We start from the raw sequence: 15,790 nt of genomic DNA, 5'->3' as shown, positions 1-15,790 counted from the left end.
ATCCACAGTGTGCTGCACTCGACCCAAGTGAGGTAAATGGGAATCACCCGGCAGGAAGTAATTCCTCTAAAAGCTGTGTGCACCTGAATAGGTAGCCTAGCTTAGCCGGGTAATAATAATAGCAGGGCCCGCTGGCAGAACAGTTTTCGGAACTAAAGTGGCTACCCTGGGTAAATATAACGTTATTATAGTATCATGATTATTATTATTCAAACAAAAATACCTTATCAACGAGTATTCGTTCTCAAAACATGATGTCTTGCATTTTATATATTGTTAGTACTTTCTTCATGTTTCTTTCTATTCAATTCTCTCTCTCTCCCACTCTGTTTCTCACCCTCACTCTATCTCTATTGCTCTTCTCTGACCTCTTATTTGATGTTCGCATCATTGAATGTATTCTTTTAGCCAATGTATAATTTATGTATCTATATATTTTTCTTGGAACATCGTTCTCAAGCTCATAGAACCTTTGATGCTCCACTCATATATATATATATATATATATATATATATATATATATATATATATATATATATATATATATATATATTATAAATCACCTCTTTATTGATAAATCATATAAAAAAGGTAATAAACATAATAAACCCAGGATATCAGTTCTTGTCGAACGAGATACAGGGTAACATGGCATAGGTGTGAACATAACATTGTAACTTATACATGAACGAAACATAATTATAAACATTGTACAAATAACAGAACATGAGTGAAGTGCGCAATTCAGGAAGAAACTCGTTGGAAAACTGTAAATTCATTGCATATTTGAACAATTTTGATATTCAATTAAGTAATTATAAATGTGAGCCAGATAAATTTGAGTACATTTTTACAAGTAATGATCACAAATCTAAACTTAATCTATACATATTGCATTATACAGTTAAAATCGACATCCGGCAGATACAAAGGATAAGGGTAAAGAATGAATGACCGAAAGAGATAGAAAGAGAGAGAGGGGGAGAGAGGTAGAGAGATCGATTGAGAGAGCAAGAGCAAGATAAAGGGGACGTCAGAAAGAGAGAGATGGTAAGAATGAGAACTAGAGAAAGAGATAGATGGTAAGAATAAGAACACGGCAAAGCTTAAAAGTATACACATTCTCTCACGTGTTAATCTGCTATTAATATTAAGGTAAGTGCAGGAACATTCGCTGCTGAATAAGGCTTAATGGTAGCATAATTCGAGGGGGATGTTCTACATTCAAGTCCTAACGGTAACATATTAACATTATTAAGATGAGGTATGATTAATTTACATAAGTTTAAAGGGTAAGTATGTAGTTTATATCAATAACGTTCCTGCAATAGGCAAGAATTGGTTTTATAATAGAACATCTTATGGCAGGAGTAAGTTTGTCTTAGTCCAGGTTGGCTCGGATCTAGCATTGTAAATTGCATATGAGGTAAGTATTGCAATTTTGGAAATCAATCTAATGTGGTTCTTTATTTTGACAGAGTGACCAGTTGACCTTAGAAGTTTAGAGATTTGAGTTTTGTTTTCTTTTGTTACCAGACCTCTCGACCCAACCTCGAAGCAAATTAGTGAACATCTAAAACCCCTATCTTCAATATCGGATACAAGAAATGCGTACTTTTCATTTTTCCTTTTCCGTGCTGCATCTATATCGGGTTCAATAGGGACAGTGAGCTCGCCTAAAGTTACATGTTTTCTTACATTGTTTACGACAAGTATGTCCGGCCTTTCGATAGTTGCTACAATATTGGCGGGAATTGTGCCTCCATAAATCATATATCCTTGAATATCAGCATAGAGTTGCACAGGCTTCATAATGGATACCATGTACCCTAACACACTATCATGCCTATAATTAAAACGTTCCCTGTCTAATGCTTTGGAGCATGCATTCAGGATATGACAAAGTGTTTCATGGTTCCCACATAACTTACAATTAGTGTTCATTCTTTTCCCCCATCTTTTTAGGTTGTCCCAAAAAGGCAATGTGTTAATTGCTGCTCTTGTTATGAAACTAAGTACACCTTTGGGAAGGTCAAAAATAAGCGATCTCCAGGTGAGATCGCTCTTCTCTAATTCAACCAGTTTAAGGAAATCACCCTGAAACACCAAAGGGGAAACCTGGTCACGCCAAAAACCAGTGACTTCATCTGAGAGGGTTACTTTGATATTGTTCTTAGTTTTCTTCCAATTATCACCATGCACTTGAACGATCAACGATATCCTCGCAAACGGCAGCGTTAGCCACGGACATCTTGCGCACCCACGTTGATTCACGAGAAACTTTAGAGTCCAGGGCTGCCTGAACCTTCGGATCTGCTTGCCAACGTGAAGAAGCATGAGCAAGGACGTGCGATTCTTTATACAACTGTGATGGAGTACGAAACTGCAAACCATCCGTGCTGTACAGTATCGCTGATGTAGCGCCATGCGATGGTATTTTCAGCCACTTCTTAAGTTGCATTGTGACCATGCTGTCCAATTCCGCCAGTTGGGTGTTTGTCAGGTCATGTACTGTCAAAAGGTATCGCAAAGACGGAAGTGAATATTTTGTAAGAACAGAGACCTTATATTCATTCCTCACGAGACTAGAATCAATGTTTCCCAAGATAACTTTGAACCTTTCCTTGATGTACAGGAAAGATTCTGAAGGCATCATGCGAAAATTTATTGTTGAACCTAAGTATTTTTGTGGAATTTCCTCGAACGTTTGGAGACATTGGCCATTGATTGAAAAGTCCACTTTCGTTGGTTTCCCAACACTAACCGAAATGCTCCAACATTTCGATGGTTTAAGCGTGAGATGCATACTTTTGGTCAGAGAAGTAATTTCATCTATAAGTCGTAGATGCGAACGCTGGTTGGTAGTTATCAAGTTGAAATCATCCGCGAATGGTACGCTAATGAATTGTGTTCCGTTAAGATCATATCCAAAGCGACTTTCCAATGATTTCAGAGGATTCAACACAGGGTTAAAGACAAGTAGGAAGATTATTGGGGACAATGGATCTCACTGGGAGACACCCTTGCGGAACGAAAATTTAGCCGTTTTCCAAGTCGGAGACCGTACCTGGCCCTGGAGCCTACCATATAGGTTTTTAACGTATGTCCTCAGTTCTGCAGGAAACTTGTAAACCTCAAGAACATGATGAAGGAGGTTATGTTCCACGGATCCAAACGCGTCTTGAAGATCAAAAAAGGTCGCGTGTGCTGTTCCGACTCCTTGCGTCATTCAAAAGTTCGTGGACCACTTGATTGTTTTCTATACAACCATTGATGCCTTTAAGGAATGCTTTCTGCATCTCAGGATCAATAAGTCCATTGTCAACTGCGAACTGTTCCACTCTGTCAGCTAGTATCTGGTGGAAGATCTTCCCTATGCAAGACGTCAGTGCAATCATTCGAAAGCACCTTGGATCTTCCGTGCTATTACCTTTATGGATCAAGGTAACAATACTACTTGACCATTCATCTGGAGGGTCTGCCGATCGTAGAAGTTTGGAAAAAAGAGTAGCCAAGAACAAATGAGAGCTTGGTAGCTTCTTCAACACCCCATACATGATACCATCTTCACCTGGTGCTGAATTTGGTTTCTTATACTGGAGAATGCTTCTCATGCTTTGGCCTTATTGGGTCAAAGTTGAATGAAGATTCATCTACTCTTATGTATGGAAACCAATTCAGTTTACTTAAATCAACAGGATTACATGATGTGTAGGTTCTGTTGTAGTATTCAGTAGCCATTTCAACTCCGAATGTTGGTTTACATGGTGACTTTTCGAGACATCCTTCTGAACACTTTTTAGCAAATTTCCAAAAGTCTGTCCTATACATTTTTTCTTGCTTCAGAGTATTCGACATGTTTTCCTTTTTTCTTTGTATTTTCTTCAATTGGCTGTGTGCTTTGACAGCCTGTCTGAATGCTTTCCTGTCTACATCTGTTCCATTTCTACTGTATGCCTTTTTCCTCAGTTTATTTGTTATTTTAGTCGCTTCCTGAAGTGTTTTGGGAAGATGTTCTACGTACTGTTGCTGTATATACATCGTCATTCACAAACTCGCTATTTGGCCTGTCTACTAACAAATCAGTAAGTATGTCCACATATTGCTTTCCAGCTTCTTTAGGGATTAATACATTACTAGCCAAATCATGGTGGATAAGCCCTGAAAGCGTTTTAAGTTCATTGTCAATTGATTTCCATTCATCCTGAATGATTATACTAATATAAATGTTATGTAATGTTGAAAATGATGTATATATATATATATCCTAATTAAACATTACCGATGTAAAACATTTTCTTTTAAGATATACCTATATTTAGTAAATTGATCAAAATATATGCATGGTACATGTAAAGCCATTGTGTCTTTTACATCTTCAGATACCTGAAGAAGGCCGAACTAAATGGCCGAAAGCTTGTACGAATAAAAGTTGAAGAAATCCAGGCTACGTCTCTAGCTTCAATGCTTTTTGAGCTTCTTCGCCAATATATATATATATATATATATATATATGAATAAAATCAATCAAATCAATCAATCAATCATTTCCAGGGCTCCGTAACACAAAGGTTAGCGATTAATCGCTAATTTGAAAGAACAATTCTGATTGGTTGCTAGTCAGTCTACTGAGTAAAATGCGCATGCAACGATGATCTTGATAGGCCATTTCATTTAGCGATCAATCGCTAACCTTTGTGTTACGGAGCCCAGAACGTTTATTACTACTGTCATAATATTCTAACAATGCGTTTAAAATGCTTCACATCGAAGATATAACATTAAAAAGATAAAATGTTGTTGTGTTCCTCTTGAAAATGTTAAAATTATATCACAAAAACGTCAAAATTATTATGTTTCTAATAGTACATTTTTAAACTAAAAAACTGAAAAACTGATTATTAGTATAATTCTCATATGTAACTTAGAAGTAATGATCGTTTACTAACCTGTTTTACAATTATTTTAATCATATTTTGTTGACTGCGTAAATGTTTTTCATGACAAACTTATTTGTTTTTGTCTTTTTATGTATTAAGTTTTACACTAATTCATCGTGTTAATTTAGTGGTCTAGACTTAATTGATGTAGTTTGTAGATTTCTATAGGTGTTTTTTCATAGATGTACATTGTCTTCAATTACTGATGTAAGGACCCCATTGGAAATAAGCCATCTCGGCTTTCGTGGGCAATCCTGTCAAGGTATACACTTCTGTTCATATTTTCTTGTACTTGTTCATAGTTACCTGACAAATAAAAATCAATCAATCAATCAAACATTTTTAGAGAACATTTCCTTTTTCTTATGTTATTACATGAAATCATAAATATATCATTTTTTCATACATTTGTAAATGATGTGTCTCCATTATGATGAAATAAGTTGCGCCAATAAATAACGAATGCACTTATTCAGCTGTCAATCCCATTGTTTTAGTTCTTGGCAGAAGAATTTTGAATAAACTTAATTTCATATAAAAAATACAAAAGAACAAGTAGGGATATGACATCAGCCCACCTAATGAATATTCATAAAGACATGCCTAGACCTGTTTCACCGGAATAATGCAAATCTTTAAAATTCAATAATTTCGTTATTTGCTATCCGATTTTGATGATTTTTTCAGCATTCTGCTCTGTAAATTTTACTCTATTTATTGAGATATACATATTTCCAGCCTGGACCATCCCTTTAAGTCTGCAAGCACTACCCTGATTCACGCAAGACTAGTGAGCGAGAGGGAGTTCTTTACATAAGTCATTGGACGCTGCGTATTTAGACCACTTAATTCGAGTGAAGGGTTTGCACAGCAGATCGACTAGCATGTATTCGCCTCCTATTATGGGCTTCTGAAAAGAAAGCCAGCTAGATTACATCCCTTATTACAGTCGTTTTGGGATGAAAGCTAGCAAAAACACCCCCTAAATTTGAGTATTGTTTGGGGAAAGATAAGTTTTGTAAATTCTTATTCAAACGTATTTCTCAGAACAAATGCTAAAAGAATCGCAATTTTTCAATGACTCTCCGATATTTTTCCCCCTAAGACCCTAAAATATAGATGATCATCTGATCTGGGGCGGGTGGTGAACATTATTTAATTTGTCTAAAGGTCAGTTTTATTGGACTTAGTTTTCTGGTAAGCGATTGGCAATCATGACAATGGCAATCGAAAGGATTTTATTACTGTTTACAGTACTATATCAAATTCGTGTCCATTATCGTGTGACCTCGAAGTGATCTTGAACTCTTACATGTCAGCTAATCAGGCGCAGATCCAAGGGGGGGCCGAGCCGGCCCCGCCCCCCCCCCCTATTTTTTGGCAACCAAAAAAAAAATGTCCTTTTAACTTGAGAGAAACGCTGAAAAACAGAAAGTACGAATAAGGTAATATACCCATGTTTAATTTACGGCCTCGTAACGACCGGCCCGTTCCCCACAGGCCTACTCGCAGTGGCACCGCATTCTGTTGGTTCACAATAAAATTGTAAGCAAACCACGCTACCGCAACTGCTTGCGCATCAAGACATTCTCCTGCACATGGGTTTCCTGCACTCCATCAACGGCCGATTAACTCTGCAGAGGAGGATTACCATATGCGTACAAGTAGGCCGTAAACAATATTTTTAAAATGCTTGAAATGTCCGGTTTTCCGGCCTTAAATTCAACAGATTTCGAGCTCTCATTAATATTAGGTTAATAAATAAGTTAACAGTTTCATGAATTCCTAATAATGAAATTGTCCCTTTTTTCAGATTGGAGTATCGATATCGACAAGCTTCATCTCGCGCTTAGAAAGAGGAATAGGAAAATATCCATTTTCATATGATGACAAATGTTCTTGCAATTTCCCCGGGTGCTTGGTCTAAAAAATAATTTTAAAAAATCAGCTCGCTCTTCGCGCTCGCATCATTTATCATTCAGTTTCATATCAGAATATCAAAAAAAAATTCTTCTCGCGCTTCGTGCTCGCATTATTAATGTAGGAAGATACCCAATTAGTAATCCTTTTCGCGATTTACGGAACATGAATAGTGTGTCCCATTTTTAGGTCTAAATCTCATTTTTTCGCTCGCGCTTCGCGCTCGCATGAAATGTTTATTTTATACCTATCCTGTTTATGATTACAAAAGTGCTTAGAATGTCAAATTCTTAGGTCAAAATATCAAAAATTCAGCTCGCGCTCGCATTATTTTATTGTTGAAATATGTATCGTTTTCATGGGTAACTGCAAACAGTCCTTATAGGTTTGTTTTCCCATCAGGCCAATCGTATATCAACAAATTCTGCTCGCGATTCGCGCTCGCAGTGATTATTAAGTCACATACACATCTTGTTCACGGTCACAATCATTGCTCAGAATGTTCAATTTTCAGGACAAAATACATGAAAGTTCCTTAATTAGCTCGCGCTTCGCGCTCGTACTATTCAATTAGGGCTTATATATGAGATTATTGTTAATATATGTTTTGTGAGAATAATGCAAACAAGTGACTGTTAGGACTACCCCTTCAAAGAAACAAATAAAAATCAACTATCGGTAAAAAAAAAAAAATCGCCCCCCCCCCTATTGGCGAAAGCTGGATCCGCCCCTGAGCTTGATAAGAGATTTGCTATTGATACAGTCGTTGTGAGAGATTTGTAAATAGTATATATGTTATTCTTAAATGAGTGAGGATGTGACATGGATGGTATCTGATGAGAGACTGGTGTATTGTGTTTCTTGAAGGATAAGGAACAGAGAGAAGAGTCCAGAATACAGAAAGAATAAAGCAACCACACACAGTGACGGTGCGTTTTGATTGGTTGGGCAATAGAACTTAAAGGTCAGAGTAGGATTTTTCTTTCTCAAATGGAAAATTGTGTAGATATGATAGTGCCTGATGAAGATACTGCTGAAATGACTAATCAGAAAAAGATTGACGAGAAGGGGGTTGATGACACCCTTGGTGACTCGGAAATAGTAAGCCTATCCTCCCGGGCGTCTGATGGTGATGATGAGGATCACTTCTTCATCGACCACGATCAGGTCAACAAAAACGATGACCACGGAAGCAATAGCGCGGTGGTTATCGAACTTGAACCGTTACATCAACCATTAAATGGAAGGCGCTGTCGAGCCGAGACTCATGAAGATGTCGACAATGATACCGACAACGAACACAACCGAGTCAAAAATGGTAGCGTAGATCATTCTAAAGGTAGGATGACGGTATGATTTTCTGCTATATCTCACAAGGATGATATTAACATTTTATCCAGACATTTGTTGTTGTTTTTTTTTCATTTTGAGTCTAGATGATAAACCACTGCACCACTTACAATTGGTCTGCGACCCGATTGTGGACTAGAACTTAATAAAAAAAAATTATCTAATATTGAGACATGGAACTTCTTACTACACAAAGTTCTTAATCATCGTACGAATATTTATGTTCAAATCTGTCACGATGCTATTGTCTTTATTAGAATAAAAGCGAATTGATTATCTAGTCGTAATGATATGTAGCAATCGTATGATTGGCTATACATGTATAGGATTTGAAACCAATTTGGCCTGTACTCCAAAATAAAGGCTTGCAATCATAAAAATTGTTATATCAGTATTCTTACAGCTAATTTGAACCTCAACTAAAGAGACACTTTTCATTCAAAGTTTCAGAAAATTAACAAATTCGATTCATATCAAAATCGAATCGTAGACCAGTGGTACTTTGTGTGGTTTGCCTTAACGCACATTATAATTGACACAAATGTAAATAGTACACGATTGGGATCTGATTGCGGCAATAGCTAATACTGACAGAGATGCTGATTGCAATTATTGTGATGATAATCATAATATTATCAATTTTGACTTCAGTCAGCCAATGCAAGTGTATGACATTACTCTCACACTATTCATTATTTTCAATAGGCCTGTATCTTTCCTTTGCCACATATGCATATTCTAGTGTGTTACGATATTGAATACCGAACAAGTAACAAAGAAAATTTTTGATTAGATTATTTTTACTTTTTAATTATTTACACTTAATAAACGAGACAAAATAATACATCTTACATATCTTGAAGAGTTAAATGACTGAATATACATGTTATTTCTCTTACAATTCTTCTTATATATAACAAGTGACTTTGTTGTTTTTAAATGTCAACAACAAGTATTTCGTAAATGACAATAAATTCATTCAATTTTTTACAATTAAATTTTTTTTTATAAAGTTATTTATTATTATGGTTATCATTATTATCATTTTTGACACGACTATTTTTTTCAACTTTTTTTCTTTTATTCGTATTATAGATCAGCCGAAGAAAAATGGAACCAGAATCTTCTTAGCTGTAAAAGCTACTTATTTCCTCTTTGGTGGTGGTAAGATCTCATCGTTTGTTTCTCTTTGGTCAATTTAAACTTGACTTTGGCAAGCTCTCTCTCTCTCTCTCTCTCTCTCTCTCTCTCTCTCTCTCTCTCTATATATATATATATATATATCTATATATATATATATATATATATATGTATATATATATATGTTAGCCTGCACCCAAACACGTAAGAATTATGGCCCTTTTACACACACATACACACCCGCACCCGCACATATATTGTATATACATATATATATATATACATATATATATATATATAATTTATCATTATTTGATTATTTATAATGAAGGAAAAAGATAGAAAACTCCTTTTCCCAGGTTTAAATCCCCTCGATGATAGGGTTGACATATAATTTACACCGACGAATGATGATACATAAAACCTTCAGTGACTTCCTTGTCGTCATTTTGTTGACTGAGTAAATGAATTCAAGGCCATATAAGTTGCTATTCATGGCTGATTTATCAGTTTATTACTCATGTAATAAAAAAAACATTGGAAATGGCAATCTTTGCCTTTATTTTGCAGATTAATTTATTCATTCATATTTTTAGTCATAGAAGGTCTTTCAGAAAGACAACCCCCCCCCCCCTCTCTCTCCAACCCCGCCCAGCAGCATATGCAATGCGTTCTTATATACGGCATCTCTTATTCCTTTCCAGGTCAGGTGAGCTTGATGCCCTTCCTTCCGGTCTATATGTCATATCTAGGCCTTTCTGTGATACAGATTGGTACAGTCACCACTCTTGGACCTTTCTTTGGCGTTGTGGCGTCCTTGCTATGCGGGACAATATCGGATAAGTTCAGTAAGCACAAAGCAATGCTTCTCATGTGCCTCTATGGAACAGCTATAGCTTACGGGAATTCTGTTTTCATGCCCTTTCTTTCACCCCAAATCAGTAGTGGCATAAATTCACATCATACCGAACTAAACGCGACCAACTCGACAACTAACACAGGACAGTTATTTGGTGTCTTCTATCGCCAGTATCTTAATATGACAACAGGGATTCCTACTTGTAAATTCCAGAACACAACATACTCGGAATTCAAGGAGTTTGTGGCTGAAAATGCTTGCAAGTCCTCAAATATCAAGATTCTAAATACATCAACTGCTGCAGCGTTTCTGGAGGATATCCTTGAATGTTCATTCACTGGCCTTGCAACAGATACAGATTCTGATCGCGAGAATAGGGGAGATGAGAACATTGATGGTGCTGCTCCAGACGATATATGTATGTTTCATGATGACTTAGCAAAGGCATGTGAATACCAATATCATATACATGTAATAGAGTGCAATAAATATATATTAGTAAACTGCAACAATTCATTCGGCAAGGCACTACTGGTGATAATAAACGGGACGACTCAATTGCTAGATCAAGGCAACTATGAAATAATCTCCCAGAAGGGAAATTATGACATTTTTGTGATTATGTTTCTGATATGCGTCATTGGTAAAATGTTTCAAGGCTCAGCTGAAACTCTTATTGATACATTCACGATTACACTCATCGACGAATATAAAGAAACAGGACAAAATTTTCAGTACGGGCGCCAACGAATGTTTGCAAGTATAGCATATGGCGCTCTTGCACCTCTCTCAGGTATCGCTGTCTCCGCATATACTGCTGCCCATCCAAACGCATTCAACTTGTATCTTCCTGCATTTGTTCTCTTTGTAACCCTATTTGCACTCTGTGCAGCATCTGTTTATCTTATCCCAATCCGCGTTAAGCAACGAACCACGAAATCTTTGGCCAGGGACGCGAAAGATGTCCTTTTGAAACCAAAGGTGATCGTTTTCTTTACCGTCATGCTCTCAATGGGAATCATGTTTGCGTTCTTCGAGACATATTTATTTTTGTTTCTAGCAGAAATAGATGGAAAGGCAACTGTTATGGGTTTGTGCTTGACAGTTTCTTGCGCATCAGAGGTGGTCTTAATGACGTATGCATCAAAGATCAGAGAAAAAATTGGTCACCGAACTGTCCTTGGAATTGCTCTCATCGGCTTCACATTAAGGTCTATCGGCTACTCGCTCCTGCAGAATCCTTGGACCGTCCTACCAATTGAACTTCTTCATGGGATCACCCATGGGTCAATGTGGCCGACTGCAGTCTTCTTCATCCACCAAACCTCCCCTCCCGAACTGGCGGCCACCATGCAGTCACTCACGTTCAGCACCTTCTTCGGTTTAGGTAAGTATTGTCAGGTCCCCACTGCCGAACTGATCAGCTCGATCAGGTCAGTCAAGATGTTTCCTGGTCATCCTTTATCCTTGGCCTGGTTTGCCAGGTTATGTGTAGCCTATAATCTAGCTGGAGGCTGCAGTTATTGTCTCGCTTGCGTTCTGCATAACAGCAAAGACCATAACTGCAGCCTCCGCCTAGATTATAGGCTAGGTTATGTGGGTCATTTTTGGCCTTGTTGGTTTAACTCTGCAAGAAGATCGGGGCCGAGCTATCACAATCGGCGTCGTACTATCTTGTTGGCACTTTGTCTGGCTGCCTGTTCACCCTGCCCCAAATATTACGAGCATGTCAGATATATTATTTAAGTAGGAAATTAGATCGTTGTTGATCACCGTTATATCAAGGTAGATTTACCCTGTTCATCTTGCTAAAATTGGACCCATTAGGTGAAAATACCTTGTTCTGTAGATTAAACCGATTTGTTTGACAGCCTTGCAATGAGCTGTTGGGTTAAACATGGTATTCAGTCATTCAACAATCTTATTATCAACCAATCATACTGGGGCCCGTTTAATAAAGGACTTGCCACTGTTGTAACTTTGCCATTATGGCAACTACCATGGTAACAGGGCTCATCAGCCAATCAGAATCAAGGTTACCATGGTAGTTGCCATAATGGCAAAGTTACAACAGTTGCAAGTCCTTTGAAACGGGCCCCTGGTCTTAGTTCAGAAACGGTTATCTTGGTATTCAGCGCCAATGGCATTGTTCAAGATCGTTCGAAGATGGTCGACATCGCTCTGGTGAGACTCTTGATAGATAGGTTCTCACTTCTCTAATACGATTTAAAGCTATATTTCTTTATTCCTCGGGCTGGTTTGTCGTTTAATCTGGGAAGTGAATCAAGGGTAGCTCGACGGTTTTGGAATTGGGAGGACGCGTCAATCAAAAGTGGGGAATGACATGCCAAAAAATACAATCATATGGTCATTTTTACATTTTTGCACATGTTTATTGAAAATGAGGGAGAAGCTCACTTCCCCCACCACCCAGTTACTCGCCGGGACCCCAACCTGTAAATCCGTCTGCCGTAGACGAACGTCCTGATCAAGTTGAACATGTCCAAAACTTATGCGCAGGCAGGCAGCCAGTACGTTAATTATTCATTATCCCGATTCATTCCGACTGAGTGATTTCGATTAAGATAGAAAGTTTTCGTACCGAGACGCAGAGGGCTTCCAAGAACCTAGAAAAATGTATTGTCAAATGTTCTTCATAACAAAGAGCAACTAAGAAGTCGAAAATTGGTGAGTCAGAGCAACAGAATTATCTTGCTTGGACTCTGGACAAACGACATATTCGCATTTTTGTTCGTCAGCTCCGAAATTTAGGACGAAACTGTTGTTCTTGTTCTCAAATTTTCGGCGAAGGCCTCCGAACTGTTCATTGTCATTTGAGGGGAAATTGCAATACATTTACTGCGTGTTCTTGAAATCATGCGTCGCTGAGCAAAACCTAACTCTCTCTTGACGCCGATATGTAACTACTATATTTTAGCAGCGCTACACCCGTCGAGGACCAAATATGCTTAATATACCCGAAAGATCGGCGATGAGAACAGAGAATACTATTTTATTCCTTTGTCCATGTTACAACAAAAATGTATGTTTTATCCACAGGAAAGGGAGTCGGAATCATTCTTGGCGGAGTCATCTACGACAACTTTGGAGCCAGGAATCTGTTTAGGGGATCTGCCATTTTGTCTTTCGTGACCCTCGTCTTGTATTATGTCATCGACATCATCCTTGACAAACGAGAAAGATTCCATGATAAGCTGTGAACATTAACCTGACTTTTTAAAGAGGCAAAGAGTTAGGAGTCAAGAGGCAATTTGTTTGTTGTATTGGCAAGGAATGTGAAATAGAATGGTTTGGTGTATTGTTTTAAGGACTATATTATGTTAGGTCTTAGCAATACATGCCACATCCTATACTACGCCGCAAGATCAGGGTTTACCTATCATGCCTGTAGAAGGCTACATCTCTCGAAGAAGAAAGGTCGTCGACGAATTGCTGTCCGCACGTCTGATCCGACCAAGGATAATGGAGTTTGTAGAAACCCGGAATGACGAACTGAAGAAATCCGGATGCAAGAAGGGACAAGCTGTTCTCAGTAGATTAGTTTAAGAAACATATATATATATAACGAAAAAATTGACTGGTTTATTGAAATCTGATCCAGTGAAATACCTTGGTATTTTTGTAGGTGCAGATAAACGTAAGAAAGAAAGAATGAATTGGGACACAAAATTAGTTAAAATTTAATCTATAATGAACATCTGGAAAATGAGAAACTTAACTATATATGGCAAAATAGTTAAATCTTTGATAATATCACAAATTGTTTACCCTGCAACTGTAATATACGTGCCAAATAACCTGGTAGGTGAATTAGAGAACATGATGTATACGTTTAATTTGGGCTCGAAGAAAAAAAAACCCGAAATGTTTTGTATCAATTCATTTCATAAAGGAGGATTAGATATGAAAGACTTAAATTCAAAATTATCTTCATTAAAACTTTCATGGATTTCAAAATATTTAAAATACAATGATCAATCATAGACATACTTGTTTAAATTTTGGACAGCAAAGATAGGACCGATGCCCTGGTGTCTCCGTTTCAATTGTTCGAAAAAAAGACATGTTAATTGTATGTACGAAAAAGCAAGTCCCATCTTTTTATACAGATCTATTATGCTCTTGGTATGACAAACGATTTACTGAATATCACAACATTGATAGTATAAAAGACGAAATTTCATGGTATAACAGTCTATGTAATTTGAAAGAAACCTTTTATATTTCAACAGATGGTCCGACCACAATATCTTTTCTGTTCACCAATTATTACGTAATCATGCCTGGAAACCTACTGAAGAAATTTTAGAAACTAGTAGCATGTATATCACTCTTAGTCGAGTTTGAATGTATATATTCTTGTTTGTGATTTGATGATAATTGTTTTTTATTAAATTGAATATGGAAATAAATGGAATGAAATGAATATTCAAAGCTAAAAAGAGTTATCCCAGCTGAATGGACAGACAAATGTGACACCTTATCTTTTAAGCTTCCAGAAGATCTTTTTTTTAATTAGTGGAGGAGATATTGTAAATCAAAGAACATGAAATCAAAGATTTTCATGTTTTATTTGTAACCCAAAAAAAATCTGATCCACAAATTATACAATACTGGCATTCTAAATTAGGATAACCACTAAACTTTGAATGGCAAAGTGTTTTTAATTTCAAACTTCAAAGTATTTAAAGTATGAAAAGATCCGACAATATAACTTGAAAATGCTTCACAATTTATTACCCTTTAAATCCAATTTACGTCGTTGGAAATTAGCCAATGACACATCTTGTATGTTCTGTGAAGCAGAAGAAACTTTTGTTCATATTATGTTAAAATGTAATCCTGTCGCCAATTTTTGGATAAAGATAAAGAATTTTTTGCAATTTATGTTTAAAATGACAATTTTTATTAACGAAACGACGTTCATTGGATACAAAATTAACGATCGCAAGTTAACGTTGGTTTATTTGCTTATGATATTTGCACAGTATGCAATATACGAATCCTATATAATGTATAAGATGCAAGGAAGAACTTTTGATATATATTCAAATGTGTACGAGTTCAAAAATGAGATACTTTTTAAATGTAAAATGGCGATTTAGATTCTACGTTCATCAAATTCAAATGTTCAAAGAGCTTAAACCCGATAGAGAAATTTCATCTTTATTACATTTAAGATTAAATACTTATAGCTGATGTTTACTGCAAATTTATATGTAACTTGTTTTGTAACTCTATATGCTTTGTGTCTCGAAAGAAATGGTTAAAATGAGAAACGAATGAAATATGATTGATTATACCCCCTCTCATCTTCTTATCTCTCTGTCATTTCCCTCCCCTCTCTCTTTCTCTCTTCTCTCCTTACCTCGTTTATTTCAACGTTCTTTTTTCATTAATCTTTAATTTATTTAAATCATCAGGCGTTCCGAGTAACATCCCTTATCACAGTCGTTTTTGGATGAAAGCTAGCAAAAACAACCCTTGAATTTGAGTATTGTTTGGGGAAAGATAAGTTTTGTAAATTCTTATTCAAAAGTATTTCTTAGAACAAAATGC

The 15,790-nt window shown here is 36.7% G+C and overlaps 1 protein-coding gene across 1 annotated transcript; it reads left to right on the top strand.

Annotated features, from left to right (window-relative positions):
* The first annotated feature begins 7,658 nt into the window (after positions 1 to 7,658).
* LOC129274200 (major facilitator superfamily domain-containing protein 6-like) lies at positions 7,659 to 15,447 on the top strand. The gene is made up of 4 exons (XM_064108569.1): positions 7,659 to 8,200; positions 9,307 to 9,375; positions 10,056 to 11,597; positions 13,271 to 15,447. The coding sequence occupies exons 1-4, from the start codon at positions 7,852 to 7,854 to the stop codon at positions 13,429 to 13,431; spliced, it is 2,121 nt and encodes a 706-aa protein (XP_063964639.1). The 5' UTR covers positions 7,659 to 7,851; the 3' UTR covers positions 13,432 to 15,447.
* Positions 15,448 to 15,790: the final 343 nt, after the last annotated feature.

Source organism: Lytechinus pictus, chromosome 13, assembly GCF_037042905.1.
Source record: "Lytechinus pictus isolate F3 Inbred chromosome 13, Lp3.0, whole genome shotgun sequence".
Taxonomy (NCBI): Eukaryota; Metazoa; Echinodermata; class Echinoidea; order Temnopleuroida; family Toxopneustidae; genus Lytechinus; species Lytechinus pictus.
The sequence above is the reverse complement of the archived record's forward strand: the minus strand, read 5'-3'. Positions and strand labels throughout refer to the sequence as shown.